At 35.7% G+C, this 25,262-nt stretch overlaps 3 protein-coding genes and 1 non-coding gene across 4 annotated transcripts; all 4 read left to right on the plus strand.

Annotated features, from left to right (window-relative positions):
• Positions 1 to 900: 900 nt before the first annotated feature.
• Positions 901 to 13,231, plus strand: LOC109084020 (follistatin-related protein 1-like). The gene is made up of 11 exons (XM_019098745.2): positions 901 to 1,000; positions 1,119 to 1,175; positions 7,485 to 7,586; positions 8,554 to 8,683; positions 9,035 to 9,067; positions 9,428 to 9,558; positions 9,684 to 9,805; positions 11,898 to 12,010; positions 12,121 to 12,231; positions 12,373 to 12,473; positions 12,664 to 13,231. Exons 1-11 carry the CDS (start codon positions 923 to 925, stop codon positions 12,703 to 12,705), a joined length of 1,020 nt encoding a protein of 339 aa, XP_018954290.2. The 5' UTR covers positions 901 to 922; the 3' UTR covers positions 12,706 to 13,231.
• A 790-nt stretch (positions 13,232 to 14,021) lies between these two features.
• LOC109084025 (leucine-rich repeat-containing protein 58-like) lies at positions 14,022 to 18,387 on the plus strand. The gene is made up of 4 exons (XM_019098747.2): positions 14,022 to 14,752; positions 15,682 to 15,810; positions 15,901 to 16,178; positions 17,335 to 18,387. Exons 1-4 carry the CDS (start codon positions 14,298 to 14,300, stop codon positions 17,526 to 17,528), a joined length of 1,056 nt encoding a protein of 351 aa, XP_018954292.2. The 5' UTR covers positions 14,022 to 14,297; the 3' UTR covers positions 17,529 to 18,387.
• An 864-nt stretch (positions 18,388 to 19,251) lies between these two features.
• trnae-cuc lies at positions 19,252 to 19,323 on the plus strand. Its single transcript has one exon. It is a non-coding gene; the product is annotated as a tRNA-Glu (tRNA).
• Positions 19,324 to 19,820: 497 nt separating this feature from the next.
• On the plus strand, positions 19,821 to 24,423 carry LOC109084019 (STN1 subunit of CST complex). The gene is made up of 9 exons (XM_042717436.1): positions 19,821 to 20,158; positions 20,433 to 20,528; positions 20,938 to 21,015; positions 21,159 to 21,326; positions 21,462 to 21,579; positions 22,713 to 22,863; positions 23,401 to 23,526; positions 23,784 to 23,856; positions 24,171 to 24,423. The coding sequence occupies exons 1-9, from the start codon at positions 20,023 to 20,025 to the stop codon at positions 24,326 to 24,328; spliced, it is 1,104 nt and encodes a 367-aa protein (XP_042573370.1). The 5' UTR covers positions 19,821 to 20,022; the 3' UTR covers positions 24,329 to 24,423.
• Positions 24,424 to 25,262: the final 839 nt, after the last annotated feature.

The following is a 25,262-nucleotide window of genomic DNA, read 5'->3' on the forward strand; positions in this document are numbered from 1 at the left end:
CACATTTTGGGCAAACTATTCCTGCACTGGACAGATTCAAGTAGTTTATGCACATTAAAATATAAATGTCTTCCACACTGAATATATATGTATTTGAATATATGAAGAGTTTATTTGCAAAAACAGATAACTCTTTTTTTATTTTTTATTTTCAAAAATCATGGTTTTTTTTATTGTTTTCATGTGTTTATTTTGTTTTATTTTTTGTTATTTTTTGCCTAATCAAAATAACCTGACTGCAGTTTGATTGAGATGAATTGGAATGCACAAAAAAAAAAAAATTGTTTTTGCCAATTAACTCTTCATAAATAAATAAATAAATATAAAGAGAGACTGACTGTTTTTCCTTCTTTGAATCCTTGATTTTAAATATGACCATGCAGTATTATGCTTGTTTATGACTTTTAATAAAAGACAAAGTTACTCACATGTACATATAAATTCTATTTTTATTCCACCCATTATACTTAATTTAACCTGTTTTATAAGAATTTGAATGGGTTGGCGATTGTAATCCATATAAATCATGGCAATAAAGTTTTACTGACTCTGACTAAGATTAGCCTGTCTCTGTGTACCTACTTTTTTGGGACAAATTTATACTCAGAAGTGAACTAGATCTGACAAACCTCCTACAGCCTCCTTGAGGGGACTTCATTTGTAAAAACAGTATAAAAATAAAGTAAATAGAGTTATTTTTTTTTTTTTAGGTTTAGGGTGCATGTAAATTAATGTTAGTATTAATAACTTGCTGTATATCAAAACAATACAAGTCTATGGAATGTCCATTTAGATAGATAAGTAAATGTGTGTGTGTGTGTGTGTGTGTGTGTGTGTGTGTGTGTGTGTGTGTGTGTGTGTGTGTGTTTGGGGGTGGGGGTGTGGGGGAGGGTGAATCACTGGATCTCTCCAGAACTCTATAATGTTTTCCTTCAGTTCTCTCTCTGTCTGTGCAGCAGCTCCTCGCATCTCTCATTTCTTCTCTCACTTCCTGATAATGGTAAGTTATCATGCTTCACCAGACAGACCTTATATGTGCACCAGTACATCTGATATCTTTGCACTTGTATTTTTTTCCACATTTATATATCTTCTTCCATACTTATATCTTTCTGCAGATTATAAGGACACTCTCTCCATTCATTGTCCTCTCCGTTGTCTGCTGTTATGCAGAGGTAAGAGAGAAAGCTTTCTGAATTCTTTGGATAAAGTGCTCTAATAAAGGAAAAAGTGTCTTGGGGAGTTGAACAGAACACTTATATTTTCAATTTTGCATATTGTCAATTTGAATAACTGCAAATAATTACAGCCATAAATCCAGGAATGCAGGCATCAGAGAATTACATTTATTTGGCATGTCTGATATTAAAACATAATTTCTGATAGACATTAAATTAATTTTGAGAATCATATATAATTTTTAATGCTTTATTGTTAATATATATATATATATATATATATATATATATATATATATATATATATATATATATATATATATATATATATATACTATATATAAAAATTTATATTTATGTGCAATACTACTGTGTTTAAAAAAGTATGTAATTAGGGCCCAGTGTACTGTGTTAATCTTTTTTAAAAGATGTTTTACCCATGTTTTCAGTTATGAATTGCATTTTGTTTTAGGACTAAAGTTAATATTCATACCTGTATGGACAATGTTCTGGCTCAAAATTACCACCTTTTCCATTTTTCTGTAGATTGTTTTCTCACTGTAATAGTTTGAATGGTCACACTTAATGTGCTTCATAAGCACTAATAAATAGCCAATATTTTAATAATAGGCATGCTAATAAGCAACTATAATTAATAGTGAGAACTGGTCCCTATACTAAAGTGTTACCATTTGAACTTAATATAACTTCAGAAGCCCTGAAGCACATTTTTTAGAAGTGAAAACCCAGTATTTGTAGGTGTCAGATGTGAGCTAGTCGTCTGCGCTTAGCAGATGAATAAGCAGCTGCTGTTTATCTTGGCAGGTCAAAGCAAAGTAATTGGTACGTGGAGTAATGGAAAGCCAAACAACAGCAGACGTTACCACACGGGCGGGATAAGGGCATTTTAACACTAACTCTAAACACTTCACACAGATGCACAAGCACAGCCGTTCTGTGTTGTGTGTGTGTAGAGCTCTGGCATGTGATCAGTCTGCTGGTCTTGTACGGTGTTCAGGTGCTGACACATAGTTAGACACGGCAGATGTGCTGGTCTTTTCATGTGTGCGCCTGCAGGCCTGTTTACATCTGCACATCATCAGGACGAACCTTTTCATTAGGAACCAAACAACAGGGCTCACACAAAGAAGCTCCTGTGTCCAGTAGAGCAGTTGTGTGGGTATATTTTTAGAGATGACTTCACTTGTACCATCTGCTTGATGATGAGATGGTTAAAGAACAGATTGATCCTTTTTATGTAGGAATGTGGTAAGTCTAAGAAACTAATGTGAAAAAAAAGGTTTGGTGCCTCTAAGTTTTATTTATTTAATTATTATTATTTTTTTAATGTTTTTTAAAGAAGTCTCTCATGCTCACCAAGGCTGCATTTATCTGATCAAAAAATACAGTAAAATTAACAATATTATAAAATATTATTACAATTTAAAATAAAATAAAATTTTGTAAAAAAAAAAAACTAAATATAAAAATATTTAAAATATAAAAAATATAAAATTTTAATGAAATTATATTAAATATTTCAATATGTTTTAAAATGTTATTTATTCATGTAATGCAAAGATGAATTTTTGCTGTCTACACTGGATGCTCCAAAATCCATTAGTCATGTTGTCGGAAGTAGCACAAGTGCTTGGACTATGTCCAAAGGGAACTTTGCAAAAATAAAAATAATAAACCTGACTTTTGCATGCAAATAAGCAAAAGATTTTATGAGCATGAGAAGCTACTGCGTACTTACATGAAACATTTGCATGCTTATGTGAAATTTTCATGTGCGCACAATACATTTTTTCATGCTAGCAGTTTTTTTTCTTGAAATATATATTTTTTACATTTTGTGAAATATTATTGCAATTTAAAATAACTGTTTTCTATTTTAATATCTTTTAAAATGTAATTTATTCCTGTGATCAAAGCTGAATTTCCAGCATCATTACTCCAATCTTCAGCATCACATGATCCTTCAGAAATCATTATAATATGCTGATTTGCTTCACAACATTACGGTAGTGTATATTTTGTATATTGTAATCCACTTTTCCATCTCTGTAGATTTTTTATTATTTTGTTTAAACTATGCAGGCTTAAGAAAAGTTAGGGATGAGCATGTTTATATCATCATATTAAAGGTAAGGTGATTTCAGATCAATTGGGTACTTATGACAGTCATACCAATATTGGAAAAGGGCCTAATTTACTTGAGCATAACCTGTATGAACAGACATTTTGCAGCTTATACTTTATACATTTGCCAGTTCTCCCAACATCAAAAACACATTTACTCTTGCATTCTTTATTTTTGCATGCGCAAAATCATCAGGCAGAAAGAAGTATGAGACCTAGCCCCCCTGAAAGGCTTTAAATGCTTTGCACCAAAATAGAGCAAAGATATCACAAGATGCTATCAGATCATTAGCATTCGCAAAACGATGTTGTGGGTAGTTGTTAAAATGTTGTTATGTGGTTGCCAAGTGGGTTTTGTGAGTTGTTATGTAGTAAGACAAGACATTCTGGATCCTAGAAGCCCACATATTGACCCTTTTTACATTTCCAAGCTTCTCAGAACTGTATATTAAAAATGTACATAACATTTTTAAAAAATGAAAATATAAAGAAAACTTTGCTAGATTTTCAGTGTTAATAACTGCGGAAATGAGTCATTACAGTCTGTGCAAAGAGTCCATTTATTTTTCACAAGAATTGTACTCTTCAAACGTTTACCACAGATTTGTGTGTTCTACTGTAGATGGTCCACTACACTCCTCTAGTAAAATCGAGTAGTATTAATAAGGATGGAAGTCTGAGAGGTTGAAAATATGGATGCATTGATACAGAAGCCCTGAGATTGAACATGAATGATGTAACATTACAACTCAAGTTCTCAAACATGTGTTTTTATTGTTTTCAGTTTTGGCTGTGTTTTTGACACATTTGAGTACGTTTCTGACAAATACTGCAGATTATGCTGCAACACGCACACACACGGTTTTTAGCACTTACTTAAGCATGTTGCAAAGAAACATTATTGTAGTTCTGCAAAGCAGAGGCACAGAATATTACAGTGCGCATATTTTCTCTTACATGTTGTTATTGTTGCATACTTCTTGCGTGTCAGAACCAAAGTGGTTAAAATGTGGATGAGCACTTTTTTTTTTTTTCACTGTGGTTCTCTTATGGGTGTTAAAGAATGTAAACGTGTGTTCACAGTTAAGCTCATCCACATGAGAGAAGGCCTGGTGTTTTTGAGACTCGACCAAAATGTGTGAAAAAGTGTGAAAGTGACATACAGCCAAGTATGGTGAACCATACTCAGAATTCATGCTCTGCATTTAACCCATCCAAAGTGCACACACACCCAGAGCAGTGGGCAGCCATTTACGCTGCGACGCCCGGGGAGCAGTTGGGGGTTCGGTGCCTTGCTCAAGTGCACCTCAGTTGTGGTATTGCAAGCCCGAGACTCAAACCCACAACCTTAGGGTTAGGAGTCAAACTCTCTAACCACAAGCCCACGACTTCCCCGGAGCAAAAACAACAAACAAAAACCAGAATGAGAACAGGCAATGCTGTCAGATTTTTTTAAAAGACAGGATCAGTATAGTGATTCTACACAGACTTCTGTTCACTAATAATGTGGTGTCGTCTTACAGAGTCTGTCTGCTCTGATCTCCATCAAACGATCTCAGCTGACACACTCAGGAATGTGAGGAATGTGCCGTCTGCCCTCTGGTTTTAGGTCAGTGCTCGGTGTGTGTGCTTAATACAGCCTGTTAGGTGTGATGTGTGATGTGTGTGAAAGGGGTTTCCGCTCATCTCAGTTTATTGGTGTTAATGTTCTGTTGAATCAGTAGCAGACTGCTCTGGTGTCTGGTACATCTGTTATGGTGTGAATTCCTCTGTCTTTCTGTTTAACCTGCTCTGTCTTTCTCTTTAATGTTTTATTTAATATTAATATGTTAAACTATAGATTTCATTTCTTCATTCATACTGTAAGTGTGTAGGAAAAGACATTTATTTTGCTCACCAAGGCTACCTGGTGATTAAAATACAGTAAATATAAATTATATTAAAAACATAATAATAATAATTGTGACAAATTGTGATTTTTTTTTTATTTGACTATAAAAATGTAATTTATTCCTATGATGCAAAGCTGAATTTCCAACATCATTACTCCAGTCTTCAGTGTCACATGATCCTTCAGAAATCACTCTGATTTGCTGCTCAAGAAACATTTCTTATTATTATCAGTGTTGAAAACAGTTATGCTGCTTAATATTTCTGGTTTTGTTATTGTGTTTGTTTGGTTAGGATGCTCATATGAATAAAGGAGATGAATTGAATATGCTACTTTTCATATTTAAGACTAACCATGCAGCTATGTTGAAATATCTTAAATCAGACCTGGTCAAGAAACTTAAATACAATTTCAACTGAAAAAAGGTTTTTGGGTCTGTTAACAGATCAAAATAAATGGACAGGCCTGTTTGTTTTTTGCTTTTCTCTGTGTACATATTCTCCGGCACTCTTGAGTCATCATGGGTAAACACATTCACTCTCTCTCTCTCTCACACACACACACACACACACACACACACACACACACACACACACACACACACACACACACACACACACACACACTAACCACTGGAAAACTCTGACGCATTCCCCAAGTGAGATCATATTATTGGCACCCAATGCACATTTTATATGAAATATTCATTGCACATGCATAAATTCACATTTGAGAGAGAGAGAGAAAGAAGCATCTGCCAGCTCACATTGTGCTGCTCCACCCTACATGATCATCTTAAAACATAATGCCTTTTCCTCACTTCCTTGAGATACCATTCTATTGTGTCTCACAGTCTTCCCAGTGAGAAGCTAAAGGTCAGAGTTGAGGGGTCACAGGGCATGTAGAGATGGACAGATGTCCCCAGGCTGTATGTCAACATGTATCCAACTATACATGTACTGCATCTTCCTGGACATTCTGTACACAGATGTAGTCTGTCCTGAGCCAGCAAGAAAGCACTTGCACTGGTGCACCTCCTCTAGGGGTTTTGAAAAGGTAATGCTCCATTTGCCACTCTTTCACAAAAAATACAGCATATATGTCATGTACAATGTGCTATGCTAGGCCAGAATATATAGTAGAATAGAGAAGGAATGTCTCTTGGAAGTTATTTATTATATTATAAAATATATTACTAGTGTTCAATTTTCTTTCTTTTTTGTCGCACTTTAATTAAAACTAAGTAACCAAAAAAGAATTAAATCTTTGCCAGCCTATTTTACTAAAAATATAGTGCACATGTAATGTAGATTGTGCTATGCTAGGCTACAATATATAATAGAATTTTTTAATTTTTAATCAATTTTAATTTAATTAATTTTTGGTTGCACTTTAAATAAAATCAAACTTAACCAGAGGTGAAAGACTGCAAAGAGGTTGCTCAAAAACATCTGCTTTTCACTAGTATACTAGTACAAATGCTTTTCCTGTAGAAGGATCAGAGCACATTAGGATACACAGTTGGTTTGTATTTTTGTGTGTGTGTGCCATCTGTCTTGCAGTCGTGTGGTGCTGCTTTTATATGTGTGTTTTTCAGTGAGTGACAGCATGTGCTGGTGTATTGTCATGGTGGCCAGACTCTTTGTTACTCACTCTCACTATTAGATGGCAAAGGTCAGCAGGTCTGGCTCTCATCTGGAGCTGTGTCAGGGTGGCTTTCACTTTAGTCTGCACCAATCAGACGGCACAACAAAAAGGCAGCACATGTCTGAAGAGAGCGAATGAGCAAGTCCTGTTTATTTAGGTAAAGACATGGAGGACAAGAGTACATAAAGTGCACTTTTCCACGACCAGGGTCTGTGTAATTGGATCATTTGTTATCAGAGAGATCATTAAAGTAAACTTATTAGTAGATAAGTGTTCAGGTTTTGTTAGACGCGAACCAGTGCACTATTTTATTAAGTATAGCCTGCCATCTTGTGGTAACTTCTAAAATATACAGGTTTGTCTTTAGTTAGTCTTTGGCGTTTAGTAATTGGACTACATGACGTATCACTTTAAAACTAAGTAATAAATGTATAGGCCCTTCAGCATAAACCTAAATTATGACCTATAATTTCTGAGGCGTTTCCCCTCCTTCACCACTAGCTCGAGCCAGAGTACAACATTACATGTCACTGTCACATCGAAAAAATCCTACATACGCTGTTTGATGTGATAATATTGTAGGCCTACTTACATTTCGTTGTTTCTCTGTGTGTTTTGTGCAGGAGGTAAGGAGTAAAGGTAAAGTTTGTGCCAATGTGTTCTGTGGAGCTGGGAGAGAATGTGCTGTGACAGAGAAAGGAGAACCAAGCTGTCTGTGTATCGAGGTGAGTCCTTGTATTCAGCCACACATGTTTCCCTTTCCCACCAGGGTTGCCAGATCTGTTTTACAAAACTAGTAGCCTACTAAAGTAACCCAATGATCAATTAAACCAACTACCATAACTCCAAATGCCACTCCCATAGCTAAAATATAGATTTTACCCTTGAACTTGAAAATCAATGTATAGTAGTAATAGTTTTTATGAAAAGGAGATCTTAGGAGTTAATAAAAGTTCAAAGGCTTTCCTAACATAGTCCATTACTGACAAAAATTTTATTTCTTTCTTTTTTATAATTTCTTTTTTTTTTTTTTTTTTTCTTTGTTTGTTACATAATACAGAATAAGTTTTTCAATGCAAGCGATTCAGTTAAGCATAATTTCTGCAGTATCTTAAATTTTTAACTTTAATGATAAATACATACATACATAAAGTAATCAACAAACCTGCAGAAACAGTTTACAAGTAGCCCGAACCAGAGAACTGGCAACCCTTTTTCTCACTGTGGCATTATCTCCCACATTTGGAAAATCAATAACATACATACATAAAGTAATCAAGATGTCCTTAATATCAGAACACACACACACACACACACACACACACACACACACACACACACACACACACACACACACACACACAGTACACACACATTTAGTATATAAATAAAAGCAGAATTGTAATTTACCATCCTGCAACAAACACTGTATCAGATATTGTATGCTTGTTTATTTGCTATCCAAATATTCACATAGTTAATTGTCATATTATTATTTGCATTTTTGGTCATTTTTTCTGTTACAACAGACCCGTGACCCAATATCTTTGATTCAACATTTACTAGTTGAGAACATCTGAAATAAATGACATAGATATCTTGAATGTACACTTATTTCAATGTGTGTGTGTGTGTGTGTGTGTGTGTGTGTGTGTGTGTGTGTGTGTGTGTGTGTGTGTGTGTCTTGATCAGCAATGTAAACCCCATAAGCGTCCAGTTTGTGGCAGTAATGGGAAGACGTACCATAATCACTGTGAGCTGCATCGTGATGCCTGTCTCACCGGACTCAAAGTTCAGGTTGCCTATGATGGACATTGTGAAGGTAAGTGTGTATGTGCTCTCCATTTAACAGATTTATAGTGTTTTCTTTAATAGCTAAATATCTAAATAGCATGACATAATTACAGTTACAGTTAACAGACCTTTCCATTTCAATAACCAGTATGTGTAGGTGCTTCACCACAAATCACTATCATAGATTTTAATAGGAAACGTCATTGTAGCCTAGAAATTTAAATAATTGCAGCCATTTCCTCTCAGAAATGTCACAACAATTGGCCACATTTGAATACATAAATATGCAAGATATTTTAAGAACTTTGCAGAAAAAGCACCTCCTGTTTTCACTTGTTGATGAAACTCACTGACCTGGTTTCTGTCTCTTCTCATTTAGAGAAAAAATTGGAAAAAGTTACCAACACCCCAAGTGAGTACACACACATCTGTTAGGTTGAGTATCATTCAATATTTTGTTCAAAATGTGGATTTATGCCATTTTATTTTTAGAGTCTACCACATAACATTCAATACTCAAGTGTTTTTACGGAGCAGTTTTGTTTGGACAGAATGAAATATGTGATATAGGACTTAAAATTACTAATAGTAGATAGTGATTGAAAACAATTGATTATATTTTAATTATTACCTATTTAAATAGGGTCTGACTGGGCCAAAGATGGTAGTCAGTATGTTTTGAAAAGGCATAAAGTTACTAGTTTTCAGATGTATACATATGTTGATGTTTTCATATGTTGGACCTATTTGTCCTGTTTGTTTGATTATTTAGTTGTTTGTTACCTTACGGACCGCAATGAGCTGAGGAGTCGTGTGATTGAATGGCTGCAGTCTGAGGTGGAGCCTGACGGCTGGTTTTCTAAAGGATCCAACTTCTCAGATGTCCTCCTCAAATACTTTCAGGTTTTTGTGTGTGTGTGTGTGTGTGTGTGTGTGTGTATCAACATATTGATTGAACACAATGCCTTTGTCTTCAGAAATGCCGGTGTGTCCCACACTTTTATTTAATGCTGTTCGTGTTTCAACAGAACTATGATAACGGAGATGCTCAGCTGGATTCAACAGAATTCTTGAAGTTCATTCAACATAATGAGACTGCAATAAATGTCACGTCTCCTTATGCTGAGGAGGAGAACAACCACCTACTCAGGTCACACACACACACACCTACACTGAAATACACGTCTCCTCTTGTTGTGGTGGGGAGGAGAAAAATAATCTGGTCAGGTAAAAAAAAACCTGCCATTCTTTACAGATTAACCGATATATCTCTGGGCTAGTCTGTAAACGTTTTTAAATGTTTTTGAAAGAGGCTTCTCACCAAGGCTTCATTTATTTGATCAAAAATCTCACAAGACAGTAATATTGTGATTTTTGGCTCATTTACATATTTTTTTTAAAAACATTTATTTTTGTAGTGCAAAGGTGATTTTATTTTGTGTTGCAATAAGAAATGGGCACAAAATCTGATTTGTATTTTGGTGCCAAAGACCCCAAGTGAGTACCGCTTTGGTTTTTCCAGTGGTCTTCTGAAAGTATAGATCATTTTAACCATAGGTCTTTGCTGATAATGGATTTTAGATGGAAAAAGTGTACCTTCATTTTGGTTTAGGCTTTAATAATACATTTTTTTTTTAATTTTTAAATTATTTGACCTGCAGTTGAACACAATATTGCGAGGTTTATTAACCTGAACACATTCTATACTCGGCACTATCTGTAACACATTTTATGGGAAGTTCATATTAGGAATTTTTTTTTTCTATGCTTTTTTTGTTTATTATTTTTTTATGATTAATTCTTTTTGGTAGCTGAATATTTTTGTTGGCTGGTTTTTTATATGTGATGGTTTTTTACTCGGCACTATCTGTGCAATTTAATCTCACAGACAAAAAAGATATTGGTACGATCAAATACAGATGATTTTTTACTTTGTGCATTTAGCATTTAAGTTGCAATGTTATTTTGGTCAAGTTTGGGGGGCACAAAATTTTTGCATTTTATTTTGGTCAATAAAAATGGGCACAAAATCCATCATTTAGTAAATCTGCTAAAAGACCCCAAGAGATTCACCGCTGTTCAAGAGTTTTGTGGTGGTATTCTGATATCTACAGATGAGTGTGTTTAATGGCCAATGTATAGGCTATACGTAACACAGTTTGTAGGTTGTAATACAAATGCAGAATTGCTGTTGAACACAATATTTCAGTACATAGTCCATTACTGTCGTATATGTAAATGAGGGTGTTCAATGGCCAATGTAATTGGCGCCCATTTTTCCTTTGTAAGCTCTCTCTGTGAGATATTTCATAGGCATTGTAATTTGAATGGAATTAGGATTAAATTTAGAACGCTTATTAGAGATGAACATTAATTGGAGCTTATTCTTATAATTTTGTGAACGATCAAATCAAAAAAGCAGACTTGCTATCTGATTGCAAACCACTGTTATACTGCTGTTCAAAAGTTTGGGGGTAGTATGATGTTTGTTTTCTAGTCATGTTTTTTTTATTTAAAAGAAATTTATACTTTTATAAAAGCAAGGATGTCATGCAATGGATTGATCACCAAAGTTGAAACCAAAATCTAAGACATTATTTTACAGTAAGTTAGTTATATGGTTACAAAATATTTGCAAGCTCCAAGGTAGCAAATCTATTGATTCCATTATCAGTTGTTTTCCAGAAAACGCCGCTATTTTGCTACCTTATATTTGTATTCATCAGCAAAGAATATTCTAAAGATAGCTACAAAGTATCTGCAGTTTCAGTGTTAAAACGCTATTCAACTGCCACAAGCTGCTTTTTAACCAAAGTATCGCAGTTTCAAGAAAAATTTATTCAACTGCACAACTGCTTTCAAAATTGATGGATCATGTTATTGTGAATGTTTCTCTGAATTAGGATTTGATTTGAATGTTTGGATAATTTTATTTTTAAAATCTTATTGATCCCAAACATTAGTGTACGCACATTGTGTGATACTGAAGACTGCTCTGAATTCGGCTTTGCCATCACCGTTTGCGCCGCAAGAGCATACCCTTTTTGCCACAGAGAGCTATTATATGAAACTAAAATAATGCTGAGAATTTTATTTTAAATGGTAACTAGTTATTCCAGTAACAATTCTGGATGATTGCGTCCATGAAAATCATTTTGATGTCAACAGATTGCTATAAGAAAAATATTGCACTGGAAAATGCAATAAAATATTAAAGGCATTGGTGACTGTGTGTTCTGCAGGAGTCTGTGTGTGGATGCCCTCATTGAGCTGTCTGATGAGAATGCCGACTGGAAACTGAGCTTTGATGAGTTTTTGAACTGCCTCAGGCCTGGATACAACCCTCCAGAGAGGAGTAAGATCTATAACCACTCGCTCCACTTTCTAGTATAATACATCTGTAGACCTGTGTATGAACATATAGCCTGCAAAATATATGTATTGAGTGCTGTTACATGTTTTTAGAGTGTGCCTTAGAGGACGAGACGTACGAGGATGGTGCTGAGACTCAGATGGAATGTAACCGCTGTGTTTGTGCCTGCGGGAACTGGGTCTGCACTGCTGTTATTTGTGATGGTGAGCTAAAACCTGGGATATTACTGTTGTTTTTCTGCAGCTGGGGTTGAGGCTGGGATTTGGAGAGCAAAGCTTGATGAAATTAGATTTTTTTTTCTCTGTGGAATATAGTGTCACTTTCTGTCCTTTCTCTCTTTACAGGTTCAAATAAGTTCCCTGCGCTTGATGAAATGGAGGGAAATGATCAGGAGATGTCAGAAGAGGAGTGGACTCGGCGAGTGGCCCAACTCAATAAACATCAGGTTGGGACTGAGTGTAATGTTCGAAACCATCGTGTACTGCTTAAAGGGCACTAGTTTAAGTGTAATGGGATGTTCATTTTCATCATACCATGCCGAAACTTTCCTTCCTGACATCTGTTTTGTTTGGCTGGGTCTTCATGGACCTAAAGCAGATAAAATGTGTGACTTTTGAACTGTTTTCCCCCCATAGGAAACAATGGAGAAGATGAAAATGGCCACTAAAGAGGTTTGAGGAGTAATTCAGGAGGTGGGATGAACTTTTGCTCAGATTTCAGCTTCAATCAACCTGTGTTTGATTGGAAAGAGAGAGAAAGTTTCATTTGTTTAGTTTATTATATTAATTATTGATGTGTGTTCTCTTCTGGAATTTGATTATTTTTTTTTTTTGTAAGGGACAATAAAAGCATCTGTATGATTTGTACCTGTAGTGTATATTACTGCAAACCTTTTTGTAATAGTAATTTTATACATTCAGTGTTATTTTAATGCTTCTATAAAGCAGTGTATTCGTTTTTTACCATAAAGTTAAGAAAATATGAATATATATTTTGTATAAAGACCATTACCATCAACAAGATTTTTGCATTGTGAAATAATTATACATTTTATCACAATTTTGAGGATTGTAATATGACATACAGTAGAGTGTAGAATTTACTTCACCTTCCAAAAAGTGGGGATTGGATAATGTCAACAGGAATCACTCATTATTTTGTGATGACTTTGCATTAATAAAATCAGAATTAATTTAGAACATATAAAACTGGTCAGGTTGATCTGTTTGTTCATTTTGACCATTTTTTTCAGCAGGTTGGGCTAGGGGATATTTTAAACTGGCTAAGACCAGTTTAAACCAGCAAACCAGCTTAGGTTGGTTTTTGTTTTCAGCAGGAAAATACTACAGCTATTTATAAATCATCTATGTTGTGTATTAACCTTAACTGGCAATCAATCAATAAAACTATAAAGCAATAATCTTAAAAGAAAGGGCCAAGTTTAATCGAGTAATGGGCATGTCTGATTGAACCGTGTACAGTATATATTGGCATTATTGTGTAATCAAAATTATTATTACTTAGACTTGGATAATTGCTACTTTAATTACTTTAACTTTTTTATTTTATTTTGTAGTATAAAATATGACTAGGCTACATGTTGTTTTATAACTACACAAACTGACTTGTGTATAAGCCCTGGCTCATGACGATAAAAAGAGTAAGCCCTACTACCTCAAATGCCTTTTTGTATGATCTATCTACAAGTGGATTTATGCTTTATGCATTTATTGCTCATAAAACTAGCCGAATTTCATGTAAAATGCACCAACCACACGTGCGAAAGTGAAGTGTTTAAGTGACACAAAATTCTGAAATTACCGTACATTATGGGATTATTATTATTATTATCATTAGGCCTATTGATCGTTAATCGTACAGAGGTCAAAATTATCGAACAAATACGATAATTAACTATCGTACGCCTGACAACACCGACGTGCAGGGTCGCATAAGAGCCTCATGTTTGGCCCCTGGATGACCAACCACTGACTGCAGGAGGCGTGCATCGTGACACGTGCGCGCACTCCGGTACAGACAAAACCAAAGTGTTCGGTCAGGAGTCAGGAGCGCGCCTCGCACAGCTGCAGTTTAGTCACTTTAGTCAAAGGGGAACATCTATATATAATATATGTGTATGGATTATAACCCAAGACAAGAATTCCGAGGTGGTAACTTTTTAGATTGTTGCACGATTAAAAAGTGTGATCCTTTGCTTTATTGTATTCCTATTTTATTGTTTTGCCGTATAGCCTACTAATTAGTCCATATGGCTCGTTTCCCAAACATGGACGACAAGTGTTCTGTTTTATATTTATCGCGTCTGCATCTGGACGACTTGAGCTTGGATCATCTCACGGACAGTAAAAGACAACAAATCCAGCAGCTTCATCTCACTTACAATCGCTTATCCTTTCTTCCACCTTCCGTTTGTTTTCTGTGTAACCTGGAATATCTGGATATCAGCAATAATGCGCTCACAGTCATAACAGATGACATTATGCGACTAACAAACCTGAAGACGTTTGTAGCAAAGAACAATCTTCTGGACGAGTCCTCGTTCCCTAAAGAGTTTGAACGCATGCAGGTAGAGACTCTGAATATGAGTGGGAACAGGTTTGAGGACATTCCCATGCAGTTTCTCAAAATGACCACACTACAGTCCCTGTCACTTGGAGGAAACAGACTGAAGAGTATCCCTGCAGAAATAGAGAACCTGAACAGGTATGAGTGTGTCTTTGTCCAGATATGAACCATCTCTTAATACAAGAGGAAACAAACTACTATATATATATATATATATATATATATATATATATATATATATATATACTATATTATTATTTTCAGTTTTACTTATTTAATTAAAAATATAAAAATGTAATATTTAGTTAAAATGGATTGTTTTTATATTTTATTTTATTTTGGCTAACATTTATTTTATTTTATTATAGTTAACTGTAATAACCCTAACATAGATGCACTGCTTTAGACCATATACTGTAACTCTTGAAGGCTGCTGAGATCCTTGTACAGATTTGTATCTGGCCTGGGTCAGTGTTACAAAACTAGACAGTAGTTGAATGCATTCCATGGCCTGGGGTTGGTTGGTGGGGCTTTGGGGTAAAAGACTAACCAATAGAATGGGAGAACTGCTTAAGTACTCTATGGCAAATAATTAAACATGACAAAACAGTCTGTTTACTCTTAAGTTAATGATCTCTCGTTTCATTCAAACCTAGAAAGTTAAAATTAGATCTTCCTGTTTCAACACTGCATTACTAAATTCTGTATTTACAGTAGATGAACTCTGATCTTCCCACTATTGGTGTGTTTTATCCTCATTGTATGATTGATTGCTCACCTCTACATTACAGAAATTCCGCTTTAGCTTTTCCCATATTAATATTCACATTTAAAGACAGGCATATTCTCATTCAGGCTTTTCATTTAAGATTTAAACAAGATGAGAAATTAGTATTGTGTGCAATTATCCAGGTAGTTAATCTGCTAAAATTTATTTGGTCAATTTGAAGGAGTATGCTAGCATACTGTATAGCTAGTCTTAAAGCTAACGCAAACTAAAAGCTACAAAACGTTGATGTTAATGTCATGGGTCTTCAACTTCTGACCTCTGTTATGTGATGCTACAGCCTAGAGATGCTGTATTTGGGAGGAAACCTCATCTCCTCCATCCCACCTGAGGTGGCTGACCTCACCAGTCTGAGATACCTGGTTCTATGTGACAATCGCATCCAAAGCATACCACCCCAGCTCAGCAAGTGAGATCTTTTGTTACTTACTGTATGTTGTAAAGTCAGAGAAGTTATGTGATTTTTTTTAATGGTATCATCTGATTTCTGTCCTTGCAGACTACACTCCCTGCTCTCTCTCAGTCTCCACAACAACCTGCTGACCTTCCTCCCTCGTGAGATCCTCAGCCTCGTCCATTTGCAGGAGCTCAGTCTGCGTGGAAACCCTCTTGTTGTGCGCTTCATCAAGGATATGACCTACGACCCTCCATCCCTGATGGAGCTGGCAGCACGCGTCATCAAGTCCCAGAACCTGCCGTTCAGCTCGTGTGACCTACCGTCCAATCTGATCCATTATTTAAACCTGGCTAGCGAATGTCCCAACCCAAAGTGTGCAGGTAGGGGAGGACAATAAGGCTGTATAATCTGTGAAAAAGACATATTTAGGATAACAGTAGCGCAAGTGCTTGGAGTGTGTGAAACAAACTAATGTGAATGATTAGTATGACATACCAAAAGAGAACTTTCCAAAAAAAAAAGGAAATCAGACTATTGCATACAAATAAGAAAAAGTTTGCACGAGCATGTGAAGCCTCTGCATACTTATGTGAAACATTTGCTTGCTTATGTGAAATTAAAATACATTTTCCATGCTAGTCATTTTTTATTTTCTTGTTCGCATGCAAAAGTCAATGGAAATTTTATTTTTGCAAAGGTTCCTTTAGGGGCTCTGTAAAGTAAGTGATTTTTTCATGCTAAAATCATATTAAGGTACACAAGTTTGCGACTAAATTGCTAAAAGTGAGAACTTTAACATTTACAGATTGAACCCATTCACTCCAAAATTTGTGCTTTTTTTTTTTTAACAAAAAGGAGGGGATTTTTGTGGTAATGCCACAGTAGACCCTTCACAAAACCCGCCCCTTTAGTTACCGTTGCTATGTCTGACCAGCTATGGCCTCACACATTCTCACGGAGTGAAAAATACTTAGCAAATACGGAGCAAAGAGAAAACTGACAACACGTCAACAGACAAGACAGAGCAGGCTACTTTAGGTATGAAACAAAGTCTCAGCTTTCAAATATGGTAATTTTCTAAGAAATTCTCACAATAAATAAAGTTTTGTGGCTCTTTAACGTGCCTGACAGATCACTGTTGCACCTTAGTCGAAGCAGCATGTGAACTGATCATCTTTACTAGTTATTTAAAAAATATAAACATGAATGTACATCAGAAGGTATCGTATTTCAACCGTGGAAAAATGTCTATATGCACAATTTTTCAAGTTTAAGTCCACCAGCGTTAATATACACCCGTCTGGTTTGTTTGTTGGACAAAAAAAGGCAGATTCAGCGTTGTGATTGGTCAGATCACCTGTCAATCAATGTGTACTCCATGCAAAGTGTCAATGGCTGTTGACTGATTCTGTTGATGATTCTTAACTAAACCTTCATAGATTGACAAATTTGCAGATTTTTATTGTTGTCTTTGACGTGTTGAATATTTGTCCACCTCTTCAAATTTCTTTATATCTCTCCCATCATGCCCTCTAGGTGTTTACTTTGACTCTTGTGTGAGGCACATCAAGTTTGTGGATTTCTGTGGGAAGTACCGCCTGCCGCTCATGCATTACCTCTGTTCGCCGCAGTGTTCCTCTCCCTGCAGCTCGAACCCACAGAGCGACGCAGAGTCAGAGGAGGAGAACAGCGTCCCTGCAGACAGGCTCCAGAGAGTACTGCTGGGATAGGACAAACCTCCAACAGAGACAGTTACCTGCCACAGGATTTCCATTTAATGCTTAATTTCATGTTTTAGTAGGCCTATAAAATGATAAAAAACACTTTGACTCAATAGAGCTGGGTTTTAGAACTGTTTTAGTGACTCAACATAAGAGCAATTGCTATTTAATGTGATCAATACACATTAGAAAAAATAAATAAATGAAAATGACATTTTTTCACCCTCATGTCACAGATGCTTATTTGGATGACCTTAGAAGACTTTTGATATTGACTATTCACATTGACTACTTTTATAGTTCTTTTATCATGTTTTTGTCTGTTTTTTTCCACATGGAGAACAAAAGCAAACTGGTTTGAAATGTCATGAGGGTGAGTAAATAATACAACCTGTGAACTATTCCTCCGAATGTTGCTGACAAGACATCTGAAAACGTTCGCATCTTGGCTACAGTATTTCGAGTAGGTCAGCTTGACACAGACCTAATCCTACATGCAATCAGAGAACAAACTGACCACTTTGCACTTCTGGAAAATGTGATCAGTACGTGAACACTTACTCTTTGACCTCTTCTTTGTATTGACTGTTAATCTGCCCTAACTTTTCTGTCCAAAGGTCAGGTTATGGACTATGATGCTACATCACACAATTCGAAAATGTATAGAAAGCTATCATCCATGACACAACCTTAAAAATAGTTACATGCAAAAGGACAGCTTTTTTGTATTCAGTCTTATTTTCAGAAGTTTGGGTACAGCAAACAGGTTTCAGATCAGTATTAAATGGTTTACTGTCTCTAAAAGAGCTCATAATGGCCTTAATAGTAGGCTAATAAAACAGATATTATATTCCTTGATGATAACTTATCTGTTGTTTGTGTGTTTCTTCTGAGCACTAGTTATTATTTGAGTCAGTCTGACTATTTGATCATACGTTGATGATTATTTTAATGGTATTGCATAATATGTATGACTTTGAGAGTTTTGGGTTAGCGAGTTCACGTCAATATCTGACAGCTGCATTTATGGCCGGTTTCGATGCACTCTTCTCCCATCAGATGCAGCTATCACTCTCATTGCAAATATCAGTCTTTTATCATTGTTTACGATCTTACAGTGACCTGACACAGATTGCAACATCTCTGCTGAGACGAGGAGGAAACTGTCCATCTCTCTCTCTCTGGAATAATGGGACCCTTTTACAAAGGAATCTCAAAGGTAGGATGAGTCAGCACTTCTCTCAGCTTTACAGGTCTGACTCAGCACATTTCAAAACACATAAACGGGTTTAGAGAACTGAAATAAGAAAAAGAGTAAGTTTCTAGAACCACCCTGCTGTTAAAAAATAAAAATAAGGTCCCTGGCTGTTTTTAAAAAGGGTTTTGGGCACTGGCTTGGACAGATAGCATAGCTTAAACCAGCAAGCTTGTCAGAAAGAAAGATCTCTAGCCCATATTTCAAGACTCTTCTGGATGGTAAACACTAAAAAGGAGAAACAATCTGAAAATGTAATCTTACTTCAGTGTTTCACAAGAACCAAGTGTAATACTCTGTAAACTCCAGAAGATCATAAGTGTATTTTGGACAATGAGTCCAACAAACCTTTTGATGGAGATGATTATCATACTTTCTGAAGTGTTCTTTTAAGGTCCTTCACTATAGTTTAAAAACATTAAAATTATCAATGAAGTATTAGATCAAGTTGACAGGTAAGTGTCCTGCACTCAGCGCTCCCTGGTGGTCTAGTGGTTAGGATTCGGCGCTCTCACCGCCGCGGCCCGGGTTCGATTCCCGGTCAGGGAACATAAATTTTACCCTACCTTGAACTATTCACTCATCCTGGAAACGAGATTTAACCGTACTTTGAAAACTCCGTGTAAAACGATGTTTTGTAATAGATGCGTAATTCTGTGGAGCTCTTCCGTCGAGAACATGTGCTTACTTTAGACACATGACGCCATCGCCTGGTCAGCCGTTTAATGTTGGCACATATGCGAGCCTATGATTTTTTTCTCCCCCACAATCAGTTTTCCAGAAAATAACATTATTAGGTAAAAAAAAAAAAGTAAATAAATAAATAAACGTTTATCAAATAGTAACATATTTTACAGCTTTACTTTTTTATTATTTTATATATTGATTACTTCTTTAAAATTAAAAACAAAGGCTTATTTCCCCTATATTTACATTTATGTACACTAAATTTAGTTAATAGAAGTAGCTGTTTGGTCACTTTCCTCGCGCGTCCTGTCACGTGTTCTCCTAATTAATATTCATGAGCTCAGCGTAGCTCTTTCGTATATGCGCAGTGAGTCTACTGCGCAGAGAGCGGAAAAACATAAACACGACTCCTTGCGTTCATCAGGCTCCAGCATTATTCATGTCCTGCTGCTGCGTCATTTAGTAAAACAAGTTAAGTTTAATCAGGGTCACTCCAGAAGCGCTGAGATTTGCTGTCGTGTTTATGCTTCTCTTAGTTTTGTAGTGTCCCAGTGATGTCCGATGGCAGTGAATCCCGGAGATGCTGAAGCTGATGAGCTGCCGTCTATGCTGTGGGGCCTGGACCCCGTCTTCTCTGCGTACTCGAGACTCTACATCACTGACATCCTGCAGATCAAAGAGTCCAGACAAGTACCTGGTAGGGTAAAATCAAGAAGCTAACCCCTGGCCCCTTTCTTTACAGGATTTGTCTTTAACTACACGGGAATAAATCACTGCAGCACTTTTCTAAACACATGTAGTCCCGCAACTTGTTGTTTTGCATAAGCGGGAAAGTGTTCACATTATTTGACAGCTACTTATTTGTTTGTCAGGTGCTGTTTTTAAATAATAATGCATAGATGAGAAGAATCTGTTCATATACTGTTACCAGAAAGCTCCCATATTTGACATGTGCATGTGATGTTTTGTAGGTGTTTATTTCTACAAGACTCACCCAATCTTCAAGGTGGATGTACTGGGGACGGTTGTTTACAAGCGCGAGAGAGAAGATTTCTACTGCTATGGGGGTCTGGAAAAACATGTTTTTCATTTATTATTATTATTTTAATTTTTAAATATTTCAACATTTAAAGTGTAAACATTTTAGTGTTGACTTATCTATATTTTGTTTAAAAAATAAATAAAACAACAACAATAATAAATATAATAAGTAAAATATCATTACTGTAATTAAACATAATCAAATGTAAAATAAATTATAGTTAAAATATAGTTAATAATAATAATAAAAAAAATCTGTTATCAAATAGATTACAACAAAAATGAGTGGTTGTCAGTGTCAAGTTGGAAATTTTAGCACTTGACTGGTAATTTTGCTTTTGGTTGTGTGTTATCTTGCCCTGGGAACCAAGTGACCCAAGACATCACTTGAAACCTAGACTAACTCTTTCTTGTCTGTTTTACTTCAACACACAGTGGATGATAGTACTGGTGTCATAAACTGTCTTTGTTGGAAATATGAGAAATGTAATGATCAAGGAGCATCAGCTAAATGTAAGTTATGAAAACTCTGATACAACATTAATACCATTAAGTAAATATTGAATCACCAAAAGAAAATAAATAAAGCTATAGAAAATATATATAATGGACATTAACCCAATAAAAATACTAATCCAGTGCTAATGTTAATACAGCCAGAGATCCTAGCGGATCCTCCAGAGGATTTAACATTGAAGATGAACTCAAACGGCTGAAGGAGGCTGAACAGATGAGCACTGTGCTGGAGATCGGAGACCTGCTGAGGGTACGAGGAACCGTCAAAACCTCCAGGGATGCGAGGGAGATCAGCGCCACCTCCTTCTGTGAGTCAAATGTTCAGGAATTCAGATTCTATTCTGACACATAATTAGTTTGTTTAATCAGTTAGATAGAGTCTGTTTGTAAAACAGATGGACTCAGTTATAATTATTTTTCTGTAATCATCACTCTGTGTGTAGATAAAGTAAATGACCCTGTGATGGCGGTGCAGATCTCGCGTATGCTGGAAATGCCTCAGCTGTACAGAAAGTGCTATGATCAGCCGTTCAAGCCAGGAGATGACCTGGGCGGCACAGAGTGAGTCAGACAGAAAGATTGTGCTATCTAAGATCTTACACTGCACCTAATTCTGTTACAGGGAAAAATATATGCATATATTGAATATGCATGATAAAAAAAAAAAAAAAAAATAATAGAAATAATATTTGACATATATATATATATATTTATTTGTAAATATATATTTTTTTAATTTTTTTCATTTTTTTATTTTTTATGTTGCAGCCTTATGTTAAACAGCTTTAAATGACTTTTTTTCCCACATCAATCTACACTACATACACCATAATGGTAAAGCAAATAACACGTTTTTAACATTTTTGCTAATTTATTTAAGATAAAAAACTTGAAATAAAAAAATTGATTCCATTGCATAAGTATTCATACCACTATCTGTTGAAGTTGAATTTTAGCTCAGGAGCATTCATTTTGCTTGTAAATGTTACCACACTTTGAGTGAAGTTAAACTGTGGCACATTCAATTGAAGAGGTATGATTTGGAAAGGCACACGTCTAGATAAAAGGTCTAACAGCTGAAAATGCATATTAGAGCAAAGCCCTGAGGTCAAAAAAACTGCCTGTAGAGCTCAGAGACAGGATTGCATCAAGCTACACATCTGGGGAAGAGTTCAGAAAAAATTCTGCTGCATTGAAGGTTCACAGATGCATGTAGCCTCCATTATCCATAATAGGAGACATTTGGAACAATTAGTACTCTTCCTAGAGCTGGCCTCCTGGCCAAACTGAGCAACTGATGGAGAAGGGTTTTGGTTAGAGTGGTGACCAAGAAGCTGATGGTCATTGAGCTCCTTAATCATAAGTTGGAGACAGTAGAAACCTAAAGAAGGACAAACATCACTGCAACACTCCACCAATCTGTGCTTTATGTCAGTGTGGCAAGACTCAATCCTCTCCTCACTGAAGACACATGAAAACACACTTGGAATTTGCAAAAATGTACCTAAAGGACCCTCAGACTGTGAGAAACAAGATTATCTGGTCTGATGAACCTCAGTTCTAAGCATCATGTTTGTATATCTGTATGCATGTGTACATACACACACACACACACACATATATATATATATATATATAAAATATACTTAAAAACTAACAAAAGTGCTTTCTGTGCTTTTAAATTTTATTTACAGAGCAGGTGGTTCGTCACGTTTCCACTATTTGCTGTCTCGGTCCGTTCTCACCCTTAAGGAGTTCTTCTTAGAGAAAGAGGTTGCCAGGTTTCGTCCATACGATGTTGAGTTTCTCTTACATCCGCTGATCCAGAGTTCTTCAGCAGAACAGGTACTGGGCCGGACCTTGACCTACATTATACTCCGATAGATAGATAGATAGATAGACTTAGACTTTATTGTCTCTTTAGGGCAGATAGATATGCAGATTTTGCATACACAAAAGATGAATGCATTAAGCTACCAAAGTAAACTGTCCTTGTTCAATGTCACTACTCTTGGCTGGAGTATAACAGAATATAAGAGCCAGGAATAACTTATGGTGGGCACGGCAGGGAGGATGTGTTGTGCTGTTTGATGGCAGCAGGGAGTGATCGTCTGTAGCACTTTTATGAGATGCTGCTAGTCTGAAAATTCAAGGACGGCAGCATATGGTGATGAGAAGTATACTAATGAGAAGCCTAACAATATCTTCCTTAGTAGTCAAATGAGAACGTGCATGAAATTACCAATTCCGCCTCCTAAAATCTTCCAACAAATAAAGGACATTTAAATAAAATGCTAATTTTGAATGATGCATGACAGGAATGTGATTCATTGTTGAGGTGACTCATCCTTCATAAGGTTTTTTTTTTTTTTTTTGTCTTAAGAGTCAGATCAGCCCGGGACGTCATTTGCCACACAAATTCGAAACCTTCTGAAAGAGACTCTGAGCGTTCTCCAGGATGAGGGACAAATATTCCGGAAAATACGGACACAGGATGAAGTCTACAATGTATGTGCAATGGATACACACACCTCTTAGCAAGTACAAACAGTGTTAAAGTTACCTCAGGAGACTCTGAACAAAATTAAAGGGATAATTTTCTACTTTGCTTCCTACACATGCTTTCTACACATTTCAAGATTGTACCACTGGGATTTTAAAATAATATTTAATGTGGTTTAATCACAACAGAAATGTTATATAACATATAATGTCAAAAACTAGTGTAAAATATAATTATATTTTCATTAACTTGGCTGTTTTAGGTAACAGAGCAAGACAAAGATCTTCACACAGCGATTAAGGATGTTTTACGAGAGGATACCAAACGGGAAAAATGTGAGGCTTTTTTTGCACATCATCTTATTAATATTATTACACTTGAATAATATTTGTTTCTGATTGTTCAGAAACTGCATTCTCAGGTCAGATTATTTTGTATAATAAACTATTTAACTGATGTTGTTTTCATTTCAAATAATAGGTTCAATTTGAAGCAGTATTAATTTTTGTAAATCTTGATTTATTGTATTTTATTTTATAGTTAGTATAATGAGTGAGATAATGTATAGGCAGGCAACATTATTTCAAGTCATACCCATACATGAGAAGAGGACCTTCCTCATTTGCAGTATTTTTTATTTTTTTGGCAGATGCTGAGAAAGGATGTCATGTCCTGCATATTTTGTCCAGCGTGAGGCAGCGCTACAGCCAAAATCTGAGTCGAGAGATGCTGGAGGTTGCTCTGACATTTTTAGAATGCAATAGTGACATAATAAGCACAACAGAATCACACTACACTGTTTTGTAGCATCATTTTTTAACTTCCATAAAATAGTCAAATTGTTAAAAAACAATCATGAAGACATGTTTTATTTAAATCATTAAAGTCAATTTCATTCATAATTTATTGTTTTGATTTATTTTTTACAGTTTTCCCCCCAATGGTTCAGCATAAGAAGAGCATACAGACATACAGTATTTACTTAAGCATTATTTTTAATGCCAGATTATCTCTTTAATAGATTGAACAAATAATTGAGTAATTTGTACTGTTTAACCCAAATGTAATAGCCCTGTTAAAAAGATTTAATAATAATAAGAAGAAGAACTTGATGCAACCACTTCCATTATACGGTAAACAGTGTCCTGGGCACATATTCTTAAAGCTTCTAAGAATCCTCTCAGAAAGCTCCTAATTTATCTTAAAATTTTCTACGGAGGAGTATTAACTTAAGAGAGATTCGAGACCAATCTGAGAGCAACTCTGAGCGATGAAAAGACAAAAAAAAATGTCTTAATGAGGAGGCGGGGCTGACCCCATTGCTGGGTATGACCATAGACTGTATAAAAGGGTATGACACAGCCTTTTGAAGACTGTGATTGGTTGGTTGTCCAAGAAGGAAATAAAAGCCCTTTTAAGTGTAGGGTCTATTATAAGCCTTCACTTTGAAATTATAGGCATAATTTTTCCTGTTTTACCACACACACACACACACACACTATATATGTATATATTTATATTCTTTATTTTTTTTTAATTACCATGCTGTTAGCGTCGTAGGCTACTTAACATATTTGACAGGAAATGAACAGCGACACAATAAGCCAATTGTTTGTGTGATCACTTTGCTCCTAGAAGGTTGTGACAGACCCAAATCATCACTGCTGCATAGTTGCATTTTTTCCAATTGCCAAATATATTAATGTAGTTAATTTCTGATGCTATGGCATTTCTGTGCTGT

The sequence above is a fragment of the Cyprinus carpio genome, chromosome B1, assembly GCF_018340385.1.
Source record: "Cyprinus carpio isolate SPL01 chromosome B1, ASM1834038v1, whole genome shotgun sequence".
NCBI lineage: Eukaryota > Metazoa > Chordata > Actinopteri > Cypriniformes > Cyprinidae > Cyprinus > Cyprinus carpio.